The sequence below is a fragment of the Musca domestica genome, unplaced genomic scaffold, assembly GCF_030504385.1.
Source record: "Musca domestica strain aabys unplaced genomic scaffold, Musca_domestica.polishedcontigs.V.1.1 19, whole genome shotgun sequence".
NCBI classification, from domain to species: domain Eukaryota; kingdom Metazoa; phylum Arthropoda; class Insecta; order Diptera; family Muscidae; genus Musca; species Musca domestica.
In genome coordinates, this window is record NW_026712245.1 from 1,912,230 (window position 1) to 1,931,736 (window position 19,507).

Consider the following 19,507-nt stretch of genomic DNA (forward strand, 5'->3'; position numbering starts at 1 on the left):
GTTTAGGGTCATACTGCTAGCAATAGGATCTAATTAGAGCAGGCCAAATTTGCCACTCACACAGATCATATAGCATTGGAGAACTGAATTTATAATAGTATAAAATGCCAGTAAGGAAAGGTCATAAGACAGGCGGGGCCGACCAGATAATACCCTTCACCACTATGCGTATTTAGTAGAGCTCCCGTAACAAAAGAATTTATTTGAAGTAGATCATACCACCTATCAACATTTGGATTTAGAGCAAACGAATGTATAATATAACCAGCAAAGAAAACTCAAAATTCGGGCGGGACCGACCATATGATACCCCACTCCACCATGCATATTTAGCATTTATTTCAAGTAGATCATACCACCGTCAAAATTTGGCTTTAGAGCAGTTATAAGTTGGTTTCAGGGTATCATGATTATATTAAACAAATCGGCCGGGCCGAACTTTGAATACCATCTACCATTTGGAAGGAATTTGACAATTTACAAAAAAAAAAAATAATAAAATCCATTAAAAATTCTGCTGAATTATATGGCCGCTATACCAAAACGTGGACCTGCACAGACAATTTTCTGTCATAGGCTGTAGTATCCATTACGAACTTCAAATACCAAATTTGAAACAATTCCGGTGAATAATGTCGCTAAAATGATGAAAATACCGAATATAGGGTGGTACCGATATTTAGGTGCTATACGAAGACGTGGACCTGCACAGACAATTTTCTGTCTTAGGCTGTAGTATACATTACGAACTTCAAATACCAAATTTGAAACCATTCCGGTGGATAATGTCGCTAAAATCATCCAAATACCAAATATCGGGAGGTACCGTTGTATGGGGACTATACGAAGAGGTGGACCTGCACAGACAATTTTCTGTCTTAGGCTGTAGTATCCATTACGAACATCAAATACCAAATTTGAAACAATTCCGGTGAGTAATGTCGCCTTAATTTCATCAAAATACCGAATATCGGGAGGTACCGGTATATGGAGGCAATACGAAGACGTAGACCTGCACAGACAATTTTCTGTCATAAACTGTAGTATCCATTACGAACCTCAAATACCAAATTTCAAACGATTCTGGTGAATAATGTCGCTAAAATTATCAAAGTACCGAATATCGGGAGGTACCGTTATATGGGAACTATAAGAAGACGTGGACCTGCACAGACACTTTTCTGTCATAGGCTGTGGTATCCATTTCGAACTTCAAATACCAAATTTGAAAGAATTCTGATGAATATTGTCGCTAAAATCACCAAAACACCGAAAATAGTTGTAGGGGCTATACCAAAACGTGGACCTACATGGCCCATTTTCAATACCAAAAGTCTTGCAGACCAATCACATATTTGAGTAAAATTTTATCAACCTACTTCATTTCGTTCGGAAGCTAGAGTGATTTTCACAGACGAATAGACGGACGGACATCGCTTAATTGACATAGAATTTTATGCTGATCAAGAGTATATATACTTTGTGGGGTCTAAAAGGTATATTTCGAGGTGTTACAAACGGAATGATAAACCTATGATGGAGGGTATAAAAATATATAGGAGCCGAGTTCCACAAAATGAAAACGTACGTCCCGAAATTCAATCCATTTAGGCTTAAATTAGCCATTATTTTCACAATAAACCTGAAATCGGATTAAGGGTATATATGGGAGCTATATTTAAATCTTTACCGATCTCGATAAAGTTTAGCAAAGGTATTTCCAAGCCCTATAAGATATCTGGTACCAAATATCATACTTGTGGAGTGCATATTACGAATGTAAGGGTTTTGAAACCCCATATCGAATTAAACATATATATGGGAGCTAAAGCTATATCTGAACCGATTTTCAGCAAATTTGATGTACTTCCTTCTATGGTGAATTCCAACTGAAGTGCCAAATTTCAGGTCGTTTGGACTGACATTGGTCATTTAGTGCTCGATTAACCCGAAATCGGTTGAAGATTTATATGAAAACATATATATGGGAGCTAAAGCTACATCTGAACCGATTTTCTCCAACTTTAATGTGCTTAATACTCTTACCACTATGTGGTGTAGGGTATAAACAATAATAGTTAAGTATTTTGTATAAATATAATAAAATATTATTTTATAAAAGTTAGCTTCCTCCAAAAGAGCTCATATCCAGCTACTTCAGCTTTCTCACATTATTTTCTTTCTCTGAACCGTAAAGAATATGAATATCCTCCTCGCTGCCTATTCAACTTCAATGTATGTGAAACATCCCATCAAGCATAACTATTGCCCCAAGTATTTATGGTTGTTTTCATGTGCATGAAGCATAAAAATGTCAAACAATCAAACAAAATCCAAAATAAACATCAATAACCACAAACAAAGAAGTTAAGCCGAAATCAAGTCGAGGAATTAGGCATCCTTTAGAATTTAATTTCCGTTAGAACAACATAAAACTGCCGAAATAAATACCAAATTTGTTTTCATTTGCTTTTTTGGTTATTGAGTTCAGGATATATATCCCATTATTATTTTCAAACATGATTGGGGATAATGATTGACTTTTGTTGTTGGCAAAACTGTATGTGTGTGTTTGAGGCTGCAAGGGAATGTAATTTCCTTTTACTACTAATATTTTCCTTCAGGTATGTTGAAATTAATTTCAAAATAAAGTTCTTCAAAAATTCACGTTATTACAGTCTGTGAAGTAAAATGGCTAAAAGCTCGATAAAGTTATTGATCTGATAGTCTTTGAAATAAGATTATTTAAATGTTTTTCAAATAAAATTCTTTGAAAAATATTTTTTTTTAAATAATGCACTTTCTCACAGTTCTTGGATTGGAACTATTATAATAATTCACTTTATGCCAGTCTAAGGAATAAAATCCTTAAAAAAATGTTTAAAAATTGCATTTTATGACAGTTCTTTGAAATAAAAACCACCAAAAATGTCTTTAATAAATACAAGTAATAGTAATATTTTCACAGTAATTAAAGTATTAGTAAAGTAATATTTCTTTAATTAATCTACCTCCTTGAAAGGAAGTTATAAAAAAGAACTCACTTTCTGAAAGGAAAGACACAAAAAATCTAGTAAAGAAAGTCCTAAAGTCGGGCGGGGCCGATTTTATGATACCCTACACCACTTTGCTAATTTATTTGAGCTCCACATTACAGTTAAAAGTTTTTATGGGAGAATTCAATCATACACCCTTTATAATTTAAAATTCAAAGAAGCATTCGGACTTGTATTGCCCATTTGGTGCAAAATTAATTTGAAATCAAATAAAGATATATAGGAGCTATATCCAAATCTGAACCGATCTCGATAAAATTTGGCAAAGATATTTCTGAGCTGTATTTGATATATTTCCCTGAATATCGTTGTTACAGAGTGCATATTACGGCTGTGGGTAACAAATACAACAAATCGGATGAACAATATATATGGAAGCTATAGCTATATCTGAACCGATCTTCACCAAATTTGGCACACTACCTCAATTCGGCCAGAAGTGCCAAATTCGATCCCATTTGGGCAAATATTAGACGTTTGGTGCACAATAAAAGGTAAATCGGACGAAGTTATATATGGGAGCTATATCCAAATCTGTATTTCTGAGTTGTATTTGATATATTTCCCAAAATATTGTTGTTACAGAGTGCATATTACGGCTGCGGAGGACAAAAATAACAAATCGGATGAACAATAAATATGGGAGCTGTAGCTATATCTGAACCGATTTCGATCAAATTTGGCAGACTTATTTTCAGGCCTAATTTGGTTGTATGTGCAAACTTGCATACTATTCGGGCTAAATGCCGAATATTATCGCGAAAATATTCTGGAGGGTGTATTAAGGCTTTGGACACGCAAACATTTTGCCGCAGACCTTGGACATTTCAACAGGACTCAGCGCTATCGCACTCGGCATGCTCCACCCAATAATGGTTACAAAATGAGGTTCCTCGCTATAATTCCAGTGCACAATGGTCACCAAAATCTCCGGAAAGCAAGGTTGGCACTTAAAAATACGAAAGTGTCGATCAACTCAAGCAAGCGCTTCTCCGGGAATGGACCAACATTTGGGCAGCGTGTGACGGTTTCATTGGTCATTTGAAGGCCATAAATCGTGCCAAAGGTGTCAAATTCGAACAAATCTAAAATTTGATGCTATTTTTTGCTTTCATTCAATAAAATTAAATATTAAAAAAAAAATGTAAAAATTATGGCTTTTGACTTTGTTGCAGTTTTTTATCTCACACTGTATATACTTTGTTGGGTCTAGAATTATTATTTCGATGAGTTACAAACGGAATGACGAACGTAATATACCCCCCATTCTATGTATGGTGAAGGGTATAAAAACCCTAATTCTTTTAGTCCATAAAATAAAAATCTTAAGAAAATCTACGTTCTATTAGTCATTGCAATAAAGTTCTCAAAAAATTCTCATTCTAAATGTCCTTGAAATAAATTTGCAAAAATTTCAACGTTCCAATAGTCCTACAAGAATTCTTAAGAAATAAAAGCTGACAGTCCTTGAAATCAATTTCATTTGTAGTACAGATACAATCCACACATATTTGGTCTGGTAATCCCTGATATAAAATTCTTTATAACTAGCTTTGATAGTTCTTCAAATACAGCTTTAAAAATCTATCACCATATCGTTTAAATATTCCCATAAGAGATATTAAAAATCTCATATACAGTTCTCGTAGTCTTTGAAATAAATTTTTTAAAATATTAACCTAAATTCGTTCAACAATAAGCTGGTCAAACTCTTAATAATATCATTATAATCTATCTTATCTAACCGAAAGTAGTTTTTATCTTGGTAAATCTCTAAATAAACTGTTTTTATAGAAAAATTACCTTCAGACTTCAATAAAAATATCGATTCATTTTTTAAAAACATATTTTAATAGAACTTATGTATTTATTACAAAGTCTATTCTAAAATAAATATCACATCCCATAATCCATTATTACACTAATGAACAATAAAACACTATTAATCATAAATAAAAAATACTAATTAGTTTCATAAATTCGTACTAGATCTTCCATAGTTATGGCATAGCCCGTAACAGGGCAAGTGGGATGATTCTTCAAACGTGTTATTATACATTTCCAACAATAGACATAGCCTGAAACCGAACACGCTGTGGCATTATCGATTTTCATCAAGCATATGGGACAATCTCCCTTTGGGGTGTTGGATTTTTTCAACATATTCGGTTGTTCTTCCATCGGTTCAGGATTCACCAATGAGCCACCAACTTTACGCCGTTGATCATTCGAATACCACCATTGTATAAACTGCAAAAAGAATGCCAGCACCTCCAGCAATTTTAAGACAATATATGTCGCCTTGTCCTCTTTGGGCGGTGTGGCAGGATAACGCAGTGTCAATCTCAATGCACGAAATATTGGTGAATGACTACCGGCATACTTAATGAGGTACATAAAGGTGTGTATCGCCTTGGAAGCCTTATAAGCATTGAATAGTTTCAATAGATACTCTTCCCAGGCATATGCTTCATGATTCTGTGCTCGTGTCAATAGTTTTCGTTCAATATATGGCAGGAGTGTTAATACGGAGGCTGATATTAGTTCTTGTTGCCTTGTCAACAATTCACCCGTGGTTGTGTGCGTTCTTTGCAGCCCATAGAAACTTTCACCAAAAGAGGAACCTCGTTTCCGCAGATACATATACTGTAACAACCATGTAACTATGGGCGATATCTCTTCCCTGAAGCGTTTGGTATCAGTGAGTTTAAAGTCCAAACGTAAACCCAAATAGTCGAATATTTTACTGAGAGCCGGATAGATGAGATTGTCCAATGTTTCAGCTGCCGAAATTTCAAATATCGATGGAATGTTTTGTAAATTTTGACGAACATTAGCCCCCTCAGCCATTTTTGGAGATAATCCTGAAGATGCGGGATTGGAATGGTTTTCTTACTATTTTAAATGCTTCTTCTTAATGTTGGTTTCCTAAAGTAGAAAATGGACACTCAAAGTGAATTGATTGCAAAAGAATAACAGCTGATCAGAAAAGAAAACAATAAGTGCAACACCGTGAATTGATACTAAGAAAATAACAGCTGATCTGAGAGGAAACAATAAATGACAATCACAGTGAATTGATACCAAACTACAATAGCCGGCTTGAATAGATCATTTTTACTTAAAATTTAACTATCACAACTTAATTGTATTCATATTTTAATCCTAAACAGATGAGTGGTGTAAAAGATAGCATATTATTTACAAATTGTAGTAAAAAACACTACACTATTTAATATGTATTCAATCAGTCGACTTCATTTGACGTATACCCATGGTAGAAGAATACAGGTGGATGCATCAACGCTGTCAAACAATTTTACATGTCTTTTCCAATATAAGTAGATTTGCATAAGATTTTCTTATACGACGTCATTTGGAGGTTATTATAATACGCGTTTTCAACAATTTTTACAAATTTATATAATTTTTCATTCAACATTTTTAATTCCAAAATTGGTTTGACAGTTCATTGTCCCCATGGCAGAAGAATACAGGTAGATGCATCAACGCTTGGGAGCATTGATATGTCAAAAAAATTTAAATGTTTTTTCAAATATAAGTGGATTTTTATATATTTTCTTATACTACGTCATTTGGAGGCTATTATAATTCGCGTTTTTCAACAATTTTTACAAATTTAAATAAATTTTCATTCAACATTTTCGATTCCAAAATTGGTTTGACAGTTCATTGTCCCAGCAGCTGTGTCGACGCGTCTACTTATATTTTTCTACCATGATTGTCCCAATCGTTAATCGTTTTAAATTTTTGTATTGTAACAAACACGCCCAAAAAAATGCATGTACGTTACGTACTCACTAACTGTCAAGAATGCATCATTCACTAATGCTTGATAACACACTGAGCTTGTGGGCGCTAAAAAGCCGCCATTGTTTGATCAGGCAATTCAAGTTGTGAATTTGTTTAAGAAAAATACTCCGCATCCTTGCAGACATTACTTCATGAAAAATAACTATCAAATTGATTAAAAAAAAATGTCACAATTTAATTTTTTCAACGAAATCAATAGTGCCCTCACTATGGATGGTGAAATTACAAGGGGTCCACCGCCAAGATGGCAAAAGAAAATGATGGACGCTTCGTCCTCCAGTCATTTGAATGGAAGTCGCTCAGTGCTATCTGTTTCATATAATACCAGTTTTTCTGGAGCTAATCCCCCCACCAAAACCCCTGGTAAGACTGGCGACACAAAGAACAAGAAAACTCCCACGCCCAGTAAAGGATCCAAGACACCAGGTGGAGGAGATCGTTTTATACCTAATCGTGGCACAACAAACTTTGAATTGGGACACTATTTGGTAAGTAATGAGGAAATTAACATGGTTAAGTATATAAAGTTTACAAAAATTTTAGATAAAACAAGAACAGGAAAAATCAGAAAATGACGAGGAGAATGATAGTGGAAACTCTAATAATAGCAATAAAATGACACCAGCCAAGGCTGAACGTCAAAAGTTAATTTCGGATTCAATGCAAGTGGCAGATGGCAAAACTACACGCATTCTTTCCTATCAAAACAAGGCCCCGGCTGCCCCAGAATCACATACCAATCCCTTGAAGGTTGTGTATTCCATTAAAACGCCCATATCGACCAAGAGTGGTTCGCGTTATATACCCACAACTTCAGATCGTATTTTGGATGCTCCTGATATTATCAATGACTATTGTAGGTATCGAAATGGCCTTAAAGCCATAAATTGAACTAACATTTATGTATTGTAGATCTAAATCTTCTGGACTGGAGTGCCGATAATATTGTAACTGTGGCTTTGGGTAATGCTGTTTATTTGTGGAATGCTGCCACCGGTAACATAGAACAATTGGTGGAGTATGAAGAGGGTGACCATGCCTGTGCTTTAGCTTGGATACAGGAAGGCCAGATTTTGGCCATTGGCAACAATACTGGAGCCGTGGAACTTTGGGATTGTTCCAAAATAAAACGTTTACGTGTAATGGATGGGCACTCGGCCCGTGTTGGAGCATTGGCTTGGAATTCCTTTTTGGTCTCGTCAGGTAGTCGTGATGGCTCCATTATCCACCATGATGTTAGAGCCCGTGAGCATAAGGTTGCCAATCTGGCCGGCCATACTCAAGAAGTTTGTGGCCTCAAATGGTCCACAGATTTCAAGTATTTGGCCAGTGGTGGCAATGATAATTTAGTAAATGTTTGGGCTGCCGTTAGTGGTGGTGTTGGCACAGGCAATGAACCTCTTCATATTCTAAATGAACATCAGGCGGCAGTACGAGCTCTGGCCTGGTGTCCTTGGCAACCCAATGTATTGGCATCAGGTGGCGGTACTGCCGACAGATGTATCAAGTTCTGGAATGTTAATAATGGTTCTCTTATTAATTCCGTGGATTCCAAGTCTCAAGTTTGTGCTCTGCTTTGGTCACGCAACTACAAGGAACTAATCTCGGCCCATGGATTTGCCAATAATCAATTGACCATATGGAAATATCCCTCAATGGTGAAACAAGCTGAACTTACTGGTCATACATCTAGAGTTCTGCAAATGGCGTTGTCACCCGATGGCAGCACTGTCATTAGTGCTGGTGCCGATGAAACTCTACGTCTTTGGAATTGTTTTGCCCCCGATCCTCATACAGCGAAGAAATCAAGTACTGCCGCTGCCAAGGCAAAACAAAGTGTTTTCCGTCAAAGCATACGATAGAAATAAAGTGATTTCCTGTCAAAGCATGCGACAGATATGGAAATGCTTTGATGTGATGGTATTTAGTTAGGAAATTTTCATATCTATTTTTTCTTTTTTTACTAAAAATGTTCTTTTAATTAAAATATACCTAATATATTTAACGATTTTTTATATTTTTTCTTTCATTTAGACAAATGCTTAATTGTTTGAGGAGCATTTCTATTTGTGACCGATTTGCCTTGTAATTCCGTTTGTTAAAACTTATGTGTATGTGTAAATGGCAATGTTATTAATTGGAACACCAATAAATTTTGTAAACTTGATATTTATTCTAATAAAACAAGGAGTGTTTCATTTGTGATCTTTGTAACGGAAGAGGAGTAAATGAAGGTTGCAATCACGTCAAAAATCTAGACGCAAAACGATATTTTTTGTTGAGGCGGATTGCAATCAATATTGGAATTCCAAAATCTGTACGAATTGCAATATCTTATGCTAAATTACCGTCAAACCCTTTAAATGAATCTCTGCAAGAAAACAAGTTTATATCATAATGCATTTGTTTACATATATTCCTCTAAATTTCAATTTCCTTTACATATTTTTCTTTCTTATGTTTATTATGTGGTTTATGTTATTGTTGCATGTTTTCATATTTTTTTTTTTCTTATTATACATTTATGTATATAATTCTAACATTTTACTTCTAGACTCTAGTTATTTTTCTTATGGGTCTACGTAAATACAGATATATAGATATACTCTAGAATAATATTAGGGTTTTATTTTTTTTCTTTTGTTTTTCTTTCATTTATCCACATAGGCCCTTGTATGTTTTTTTAATATAGATTTTTTGTTGCATATATATATGGTGTATGTATGCGCTAGATTGTTGTTGCTACTTTAATATTGATTTTTTTTGCGACTTTTGGATGTGTATTTTTAAATCTAAACAATATTTATTGGTAATTGATTTGTTAACCTTTTGTAATTGGATGATGCTGATGATTTGGTACTGGTAATGTAATGTCAATCGAAGCTTATATTTATTTCGAAACAAAAACAAGGGTGAGACGTACAGAACTTCTAAAGATTTATTCCAAAAACCTCGCATTTTCTCATTTTCATGTCAGATATAAGAAGATCTTTAAAGGTGGAAATAAATATGGGAGTAAAGGTATACAATTGAAATAAATCTGACATTGTAACCTAGGGACACAGAACAAATATATCCTCCCAATGTTGTTTTCCGAAAAGAACAAGATTTTAATAAACTCATGCTAATGAGTTAATGCTATCGTGTGCTTCAACTGGTCCTTCGAATCAAAATAAGCAATAATTGCGAGTTATAATGCTAAATGGACGAACTATTTAAAGGCTCCACACACACCATGGTTACCAATGCCGCAGTTCAAGCGACGACCGGACGAAGCCACTCTTATCAATAGCGTTGTGGAAAAACTGAGTATACCAGTTACTAATTCTATTGACAAACATGTTTTCCTACGAATCAACCAGGTTGGTATTTCGACCTTGTTTTCCGGACCATTATAGATACGAGGGACTGAGGGTCACAGACCATATAAATCTGAGAACCGGCCAAACACGATGATGCCGTACTCTTCATTTGAGGGGGGTTCGGTAACATGCAATGTTGTCCGGTTGTATCGACAACAAGAAGACCAAAACATGTAGGAAAAGTAAAAGATCGTCGAACTTTTACAGAAAGCTTATATCCAGGAAACTGTCTCTGAGAGGGAGGAAGCAGTGAGGATCATGTACAGCTATGTAGGAGCAACTCCCGTTGAATATTTCATTAAATTTAAACAAATACTAAACCAGGAGGTGTTTTCACTAAAACTTGAGAAGACTTTGACAAGCAAATCTGCACATCTCTTTAAATCTGATTAGCAAATCTCAAAACGGAATGAAAGAACAATAGCTTCCATAGAATTGTAAAACACCATCTACAACTTGCTGCCATTGACACAGGGCACCCTGAGAGGAACACCAATAAAATTCGTTGACTAATTCTGAACGAAAGCCATCGGACATTGGCGAAAGGGATGTCATAAACAAGTGACTCCAAAAATTAATACGGAAAGCAAAGAGTTGGCTTCAATTTACAAACCTGAAAAGACAGAGAGGTTGGCTAAAGAATTTTATGGCTCCGAGGTCATTACAGGCTCTATATTTATTTACTAAAAGCCAGAATATCGGAATCCGATGATTGACCCAGGCTAAAACAACCTCAAAGGTTGACTCTCGTCATCCTCAGGTTTTATCCCTGTAAAAGATCGAAGTAGAATTTTATGAGGTCTATGTGTAGAGGTCTTCTAAAATTTTTTTTATGTGGCCAATATGGTTAAGACTCTTCAAAAAACATCCAATTAGGCCTTCTGTTTTAAAAGAACTAGTGATAGGTTTTCTTTCACAAGAAGATCTATGGAAGTTTCCCTTAAATCAGAACGATTTTCAAATCTGTAATATCGTCAACTATTTATGTCTCCTATCTTCGGAAGAACTACTGAAAATGTTCGCTCACTAGAGGACCCACAGAAGGTTCCTTAACAAAGAATATAGCAAGTAGTCTAACTGGAGAAAACTCGTTGAAAGGCCTTTCAACTGTAAAAGGCCTACAAAAAGGGAAACCAAATATGGAAGACTTATAGGTTTTCTATTTAAAACACAAACATATGAAAAAAGTACTATGTCTAAATTTCAATTATATCTCGAAAAACTGTACATGTTTAAACACTTTTGGTTAATGGTAAGGAATCCTATCTTTGAAGGAACTTGAAAAGATTAAATTTCTGTATGGGGGAAGTTGAAGCTGCTCTGAAAACCTGCATTAGATAGTAAGCAAGAAGAAGCACTTTCAGTAATTTGTCTGGGAAATGATAAAACTAAATGTCTTATTGCCAGAATTTGGATCTGTTGATAAAATAGATGTTTTCAACAAATTAGTGGCCAAGACCAACAGTTATTGAACTAAGGTGTACATGTTAAAATTCTGTCTCAACTTTTATAACCAAAACTATTAATTTGTCTTAACATTGCATTCTATTTTTATATCTTTTTCGTGAAACGCCAGTGTAACGTATACATCATCTGTGTGGAAGTGTACTATTTTCTTGTATAGGTAGGTATTATTGTTGTTTTTTTTTCTTCATATTAGTTATATGCTTTATAAGAATATATATTTTGTTAGTTGTTTTTTTTTTTGTTATAGCTATATTGGATGCACTTGATGTATATATTTATTTATGTTTTTTCTTTTTATTTATATCTCTGTTGTAAATATGCAAGTTACTATATATGTATATATTTTGTTTTATTTATATGTTATTGCATCTAGGAAACTAGTTGATGATTTTCTATGGTGTATTTGTTGTTTTATTTAAAAATTATTTCATTTGATCCCTGCTTCTTTGGAACAAAGGTAGTTTTTTGATGGCCATAGAAAGGGGAATTGGGTGAATTGTAATTGTGTAATTTCATTCAACTTATTTTTGTGTATACATAATTGTTTAAAATTTAGGCAATTTTGAGTAGAAATTAACCCAATTCCCGTTGTATGGGAGTGAAATCGAATATATTGCATATGTGTTTGGGGGTTTTTAGAGAAAAGAAATTAAACACAAAGTTTGGAAGATAATAACAAAGAAATTTTGCATTAAATAAAAAAAAACAACATACAGAGTTGCCAGTATTAGATTCAACCATGCGCTATTTAGGATGCACTAAAGCCAGTGATTTTGCACTAAAGCCAGTGATTTTGCTACGACAGGCCTACCCTCTCTGCCTTGGAAAAAAGTTATGGTTTAAAATCACATTATTACAGATTATTGTAGGGAAATCCATCTTCCAAAATTAATGACAGTTGTTTGATACCTAGGTATGTGTTGAATCCCGACTTAATTTGGCATATATCGATTTACTGTATTTTAAAATTAGACATTCTGCCAAAAAGAAAACTTCAACTCCACAAGTTAAATCGAATTGGTTTCAATTACGTAACTGATAGATACATCTACTTCAGACAGCAACGTTAGCAGGAAGGGACACTAAAATGCTTACTTTTCTAACTTTTTTTGTAAATGTTCATGGAAAAGTTAGTTTGGAAATGATTGCTGGGTGTGTCGCCAAATATAGATGTTCTGTATTATCGCATAAGAGAGAGAGAGGGATGGGAAGTAGAAGTTTGATAGGTTTTACGGGACATATAATTTTGGTCATTTAAAGCAGATGGAAAATTGAAACTCCGAAACTTTTAATTAGACTTAGATCCCATTATCACTATGGTCATTTGGCTGTAACAAAATATGAAATAAAATCTTTCCAATCAAAAATTAAACACAATCAATTTATGTATATTATTATTTTTTTGTTTTATATATGTATAGATGTATGCATTCAATTATTTATAATTACATAATAATTTTGTTGCTGGTAAATACTAAAAACAAAAAAAAAACTTAAATACTAAATAATTAGTACAATTACAATGTTACACTACACATTATTGGTGGATACAACAACAAACGAAACCAAGTTCTAAGTTCTTTGCATCTATGCTCTTTTTGTAAATGGGAGGAGAGACGGCATTTTAATCATATCTATATATCGAAAGTGTGTATCCCTTCATTACTAATGTTAAGATGACAATTAAAATGGGTTAATAATGTTTTTATACGTATAATAATGTTTTTATACGGGGGTCCTAACTTTTTTTCTTGCTCTAGTGGATTTACGCGTTTTTTTTTACCTTTACTTATTCTTCTTTTTTTTAATAATAACGTATGTGCTTCAGTAACTAAAAAATTGATATGTACTTGCAAAATGAAATTATTTAGAATGTAGCGAGTTCTGAATAATTAGGAATTCTCAATCGCCCCTATTGTGAAAATAATTATCCATAAATGTTGTTTCCATTTCCTAATGTTGTTATTATAATTTTTTCCCAAATTGCGGTGTTCGAATGTGAATTCCCGTATTATGAAACGAAATGGGAATATTTTTTTCAAATTTAGTAACATTTATTTCCTTTGAAATTGTATGGATTTTTTTTTTTTAAATGAAAATTTTATAAATTTAAATCTACATCAGCAAATATAATTTAATGTTCGAAAATATCAGCTGATTTTATTTGTTCCCATAATGTGGTAATAGTAAATCAATGTGAATGGGAATTCGCATTCCCTTTGTGAATGGGAGCTCCCATTAATTGTGAAGAAGTGAAAGAACCATACAAAATAAGCGATGACATACATTACCGCTTGAAGAAATACACCAATGTAGAATAATAGCGAAATTGAAAAATATATATAACAGCAGAATGAATGAGAATTTTTCCATACCTCTTGGTAAACGTTGCCATTTCCCCACAATTATAAATAAGCGTTGTTTTTTTAACAAATTACACTGATATTTCAGATGATTTTTTGAAATAGTAATTGAAGAGAATTTTTTTTTAAAGTTGAAGAAAAGTATTTTTTATTATTATTTTTTTCTAAATTTTCGGTGATGCGCAGTTTTAAATAGCCCTGATTGAAAGTCATAACGATTGGTGGGGATTTTGGTCCGGTAGCATAATTGGGTAATTTTTCTTCGAGTGGCTTTTACATTATTAGTCTATGCCAGCGAATTTTTGTTTCCAACAATTGAAGAGTACGATATTGACAACAACCGAAGCTACACGCGATGTTTTAGGCCATGCGATTTGACACCGTCGGACTATTATTTGTGCCATCAAATATAAGAGTTACGCCCATAAGCCAGAGACAATTGACGCTTTAAAGGACAATATTCGTGAAGCCATTGATGAAATGCAGCTGCACAACAATCGATAATGTGCTTTAAAATTGGACCAATCGTATAGGCTACTACATGGCCAGCCATTTGATTAAAATTATGTTCCATTACTAACCGGACGGATAAAAAATATCTGTGGGAGATATATAAAAGGTCTTAGTTTGTAGAAACCTATCTCCATTTAATTTGTTCCACTAACGAAACGATTAAAAGGCGATAATAATATTGAAGACACTCTTTCTAAAGGCGATTCTAAAAGCATTACATCATGAATTTTAAATATTTTTTATTTTCGAAAATTAAACCATTTATGACTCGCGTTCAAAAATATATCAACAACTGTAATAATTGATGTTATGGTAACCATAGATTCTTAGGAAGGCTTTGACTGTCATGAAATTTGCATTGAGCGCCATTTGGTTAAAACTAATTGAATCCCTTGAATGTGATTCCCTTTAGGCTTAGAAGTTACTCCCACTTAAAAATAAATGTAAAAGTCTTTGAGAATATGTTATCCTGATTCGAAAAAAATTGATTGTGTGAGAAAGAGTAAATTCCGTTGTTCTAGTTTGAAAATATAAAAAAGTATTTCTGGAGCTATGTACAAATAAAATACACCATTGTCAAAACCTATTTTTTATGAAAAAACTCCATCTACAGTTTTTGTTTCAGATACTTAATTTCGCTGTCGTTGTTGTTTTCAATAGCCGGGCAATAATACAACTTTTTGGAAATGAAATTTGTAGATTTCCTTAAAAAAAAAATTTTTTTTTGAGTGAATTAAAAGTCATAGAATGGCACTGATGCCGAGAGGAGCAAGCTTCTTATGACCACCAATCCATTACTCATTCTGAAAAGCCATAACATTGTGGAAGAATAGCTGGCGTTTTACTGGTATTTAAAGTGGTGCACAAATACGCAGTGAAAAGATAATGACTGTTGTTTCCAAAATGGTATTGCACGAAAATAGGAGCTACATTCTCCTCAAACTTCACTTTACAAGTATGTATCTGGTTTTCCTATTTTTTTTTGCCTGAAGCACCATGTATGTAAATAATGTAAGGTGTTTGTTTTTTTTTTTTTTGTTTTATTTAACATCAAATGTATTGTTTTTAAAATGTATGTGTTATATATAATTTTGTTTTTCAGTTTTTTTTAATATTAAAGCATATATTTATTAATGTATATTAATAATAGGTATTTCAAATTATATACTTATGATTCAAATACAAATACTAACAAACTAAATGTTGATGGTGGTGGGGGGTGGTGTTTGTGGGGATGTGTCGTATGCTTGTGTTTTATTTTTAAGAGGATTAATTAATTATTAATAAAATATAGAATATATAGTTCCAATTTTGTTTTAATATTTTTATATTATTTTTCTTTATTTTTAAAAACTAAACAATTTTTTTTCTTGTTATGTTGTTGTTGTGTAAAAAAATCATTTTTTACTTGTTTTAAACAATTGGTTAGATATAAGTGTTATTTATTTATATATTGTATGTATATACCATCATAATATATGCGTTATTACATGTGTGTGTGTGGTTGTTAAGTTTCTTTTTTTTTGCAATTTAACACTTTGAAATAATATTCGTGTGGGATAGAATAGTTGGAGAAATGCAAAGTTTTAATACATTTTTTCTGGAACCAAAATATTTGTTAGGTTTCTTTTTTTGCCGTTTTTAAAGCAATAACAATTTTGTTGGTGTGAAAGAGAAAGTCATATCAATTTGGTTAACAAAACAGAAGAAGAAGGAAACAGAGATTGAAGAAATTAAAAAAAAACATGTTTAATGTATTTATATATATTTTTTATTATATATTACTGTTAATATAATTAATGCTCTACTGAAATTAATTCAGAATTACTTTTAGGCTGGGTTGTGTTTGTTTTCATTATTCATTACCAATTAATCTTAAATGTTAATGTGAGGAGAAGGGGGAAGTTTGTTGGTTTTGTGTGTTTCTAATGCTAAAAACTAATAGTTATTTTTTTTATTTATATGTAAAATAACTTCTTGTGTATATAAATAATATGTTTTAAAGCCTATTTAAAAGTGAGAAAAGGAGAATAAACAATTTCTTTTTGGGGATTTTGTTTAAACGGGAAGTGTGGAATTTTGTTTGTGGATTTCTTATTCAAATCGTAAGAGTTGCAAATTTTTGGAGCAATTTTGTTTTCCTGTTTCTATGAAACATGCTCTTGATTATATTTTTTAGGTAGCCCAGCTACTTGATTCGAAAAAAGAACTATGTATACAATAATTGCACAAATGAGATGATAAAAATAAAAATAATCTGTTGTGATATATGTATGTGAATGTGTGAAACTTTTACCTCATATTTGTTGATCTTATGCTTGACAGAAGTTGTCAAACTTTTGCATTCACTAAAGTCTTTTAGGGTTCTTCCAGTCCAAAGCTTTTAAAATCCATGCTCAATAATTAGTAAGAATATTTTTTTTAAATACATATCCACTATTCAAATAAAGATCCTTCTTTAATTACAAGTTTTTATATTCAAAGAGTCTGTCTATTTTTCTATTTATACACACATATTTTTGAAACATGTACCGAGCAATTTCTTTAAGCTACTGAGATATTTTATTATGCCTGTACATAGACTCAGCAGTTCCATTGCTTATTCAAAATTATCAAAGTTCTACTCCGGCAATATCCTTTTATAGGTTCGAAATAACTTCAAATGTTCTTGAATATCCAAGTATGAACTTCAATAGGAAATTCAAAACCAATAGCTTGTAAAACTTTTTTGTTGTTTAAAAAATATTAAATCATCTTTCAAGAAAAAAGGGAAAAAATGCAATATAATTTAGCTCTTTTAGAGGTCATAAAATTTCACATTCACACACACACCATATAAAATATTAAAAAAAAAATAAATAGATATTATACAATAAAAAAAAAATACAGAATAGAAAGTTTTATAAAAAATATACATGAAAGAAATCCACAATTAATAGAGGTTTTTTTTATTCTAAAATCCCTAAGGAAATTTAATGTTCTCCTTTTCACTTCATCTTGTTATTATTTATTTCTTTTTATTATTAGTTTTGCTTTTCTTATAATTTATTTCATATATCCTTGCCTTTACCATATTATGATATTAGCATTTTGCTTTTGTTGTTAGTAAACAACTGGATGTTGTTCAACATTAGGCGGCGGCATGTGTTGCAATTGTTGCATGGCAGCACGGGCCAATTCAGGATCTTGTATTAAAGCGATTGGCACTTGTGGTGGTGGTTGTTGTTGCTGTTGCGCTTGCTGCTGTTGGTTGGCCTGTTGTTGATTGGCTTGATGGGCTGAGGCAACAACAACATTGCTAGCTGCTTGCTGATGATGAGCTTGTTGTTGATTTTGTTGCTGTTGTTGTTGCTGCTGCTGCTGATGATGTTGTCTTTGCTGTTCCTGATGTTGTTGCAATTGTTGTTGAGCTGCCGCAGCAGCAGCTGCTTGTTGCAAAGATAATTGCATTAGCTGATGTTGTTGGTGCTGCTGCTGATGTTGTTGCAATTGATGGGCTGCAGCTGCCGCAGCCGCAGCGGCCTGTTGTTGTTGTTGCTGATGACTGTTCACCACCTGTTGCTGCTGCTGTTGCAACTGTTGTTGCTGCTGAGCAGCCGGCTGGGCTTGTGATGGAGGCGCTTGTTTCTGCGTGGCATGAGATGTTATGGTCGATGTTACCAAAGGCACCAGTCCTGTGGCCAATTGCACTGTATTACCTCCAGCACCAGCTGTTATATGTTGTATGGTATGTGCAATGGGAGCTGTTTGCAATGGAGCTAAGCGAGAAAAAGAATAGAATTATTATTAACAAATAACCATAAAAAGGTTTTCGTTTTTTTCAGTTACTCACTTAATTCACTTAAAACTGGTTTTATTTCTTGTTTTATCTGCGGCAATACACCGGCTGGTATTATGGGATGTGGCACTGGTGGAGGTGGCATTGGAGCATTTGGATGATTCATTTTCATATGACGTTTCAAATTGCCCCTTTCCACAAAAGCCTTACTGCATAATGTACAAGCGTGTGGCTTCTCACCGGAATGAGAACGCATGTGAGAAACCAAATGACCTGGAGAATTGAAAAGAAAAACAAAAATAAATAAATAAAAGTTCTATAATTACACCAAAGTGCAAAAAAAAATAATTATGCAGTTTATTTATAAATCAAGCGTTTAAAACGCTAATAACCACAAAAATCTCCCCAAAAATATATATTTTTAAAAATAAGGAAAATCTGTACCCAAACAGTCTAAAAAAGTATTTAAAAATATCCAAACAGCTCCAACAGACCACCCCCACAGTTTACTTTAAAATTGCATGTTTGTACCACAAACAGTTCTACAACAATATTCTAAATATTCTCAATGAGCCCTACAAAATATTATTAAAATATATACGTTTATAGCTCGAATAATCCCTTAATATATAACTCATAATATTCCTCCTTTGTAGCTTGGATAGTACCTTAAAAGTAATACATAAAATACATTCGTTACTAGATCGAGTACTTCCACTTAAAAATATTCTTGTTTAGTCCCTTTAAAATATGTTTAAAAATCCACGTTTAAATCTCGTCTGCAAGTCAAATTGTAAAATAGAAATATTCTTAAAATATAAAGACATATAACCCCCAAAATATATTTTAATAATACTCCTGAAATATCCACATTTGTAGTTCAAATAGTATCTCAAAAGCATTCTTAAAAATTTAAACAAAAATGTTTACATTTTTGCCAGAAATAGTCATTCTAAAGTTTTTTTTTAAATTTTAAATTTTTAAAATATTATGTTTCTAGCTCCGATTGTACCTTAAATATATTGTAACTAGGATAGAGAATGTTTTTTAGATTTACTTTGTAGCTAATATACTCAAATATCCAATTTTGCAGATTAAAATGTTCCATTAAGAAATCCTTAGAAAGTCGTTCAA

General features: G+C 33.0%; 3 protein-coding genes across 3 annotated transcripts; 1 reads left to right on the forward strand and 2 right to left on the reverse strand.

Annotated features, from left to right (window-relative positions):
* Positions 1–4,932: 4,932 nt before the first annotated feature.
* LOC131802048 (peroxisome assembly protein 12-like) lies at positions 4,933–6,031 on the reverse strand. The gene has a single exon (XM_059121394.1). The coding sequence runs from the start codon at positions 5,904–5,906 to the stop codon at positions 5,019–5,021; it is 888 nt and encodes a 295-aa protein (XP_058977377.1). The 5' UTR covers positions 5,907–6,031; the 3' UTR covers positions 4,933–5,018.
* A 941-nt stretch (positions 6,032–6,972) lies between these two features.
* On the forward strand, positions 6,973–9,077 carry LOC101892786 (cell division cycle protein 20 homolog). The gene is made up of 3 exons (XM_011293474.3): positions 6,973–7,378; positions 7,434–7,746; positions 7,803–9,077. Exons 1-3 carry the CDS (start codon positions 7,055–7,057, stop codon positions 8,750–8,752), a joined length of 1,587 nt encoding a protein of 528 aa, XP_011291776.1. The 5' UTR covers positions 6,973–7,054; the 3' UTR covers positions 8,753–9,077.
* A 596-nt stretch (positions 9,078–9,673) lies between these two features.
* On the reverse strand, positions 9,674–18,661 carry LOC131800469 (putative uncharacterized protein DDB_G0271606). Its single transcript, XM_059121121.1, has 2 exons — positions 18,428–18,661; positions 9,674–18,353 (listed from the first exon to the last, which is right to left on the reverse strand). The coding sequence occupies exons 1-2, from the start codon at positions 18,627–18,629 to the stop codon at positions 17,698–17,700; spliced, it is 858 nt and encodes a 285-aa protein (XP_058977104.1). The 5' UTR covers positions 18,630–18,661; the 3' UTR covers positions 9,674–17,697.
* Positions 18,662–19,507: the final 846 nt, after the last annotated feature.

What these genes read in the sequence shown, in the direction of transcription:
- LOC101892786 (XM_011293474.3), top strand. Translation starts at nt 7,055, where the DNA reads ATGTCACAATTTAATTTTTTCAACGAAATCAATAGTGCCCTCACTATG. An exon ending in TTGAATTGGGACACTATTTG is followed by an intron (nt 7,379 to 7,433) that starts GTAAGTAATGAG and finishes CAAAAATTTTAG; the next exon opens with ATAAAACAAGAACAGGAAAA. An exon ending in TGATATTATCAATGACTATT is followed by an intron (nt 7,747 to 7,802) that starts GTAGGTATCGAA and finishes TATGTATTGTAG; the next exon opens with ATCTAAATCTTCTGGACTGG.
- LOC131802048 (XM_059121394.1), bottom strand. Translation starts at nt 5,906, where the DNA reads ATGGCTGAGGGGGCTAATGTTCGTCAAAATTTACAAAACATTCCATCG.
- LOC131800469 (XM_059121121.1), bottom strand. Translation starts at nt 18,629, where the DNA reads ATGCGTTCTCATTCCGGTGAGAAGCCACACGCTTGTACATTATGCAGT. An exon ending in ACCAGTTTTAAGTGAATTAA is followed by an intron (nt 18,354 to 18,427) that starts GTGAGTAACTGA and finishes TTTCTCGCTTAG; the next exon opens with CTCCATTGCAAACAGCTCCC.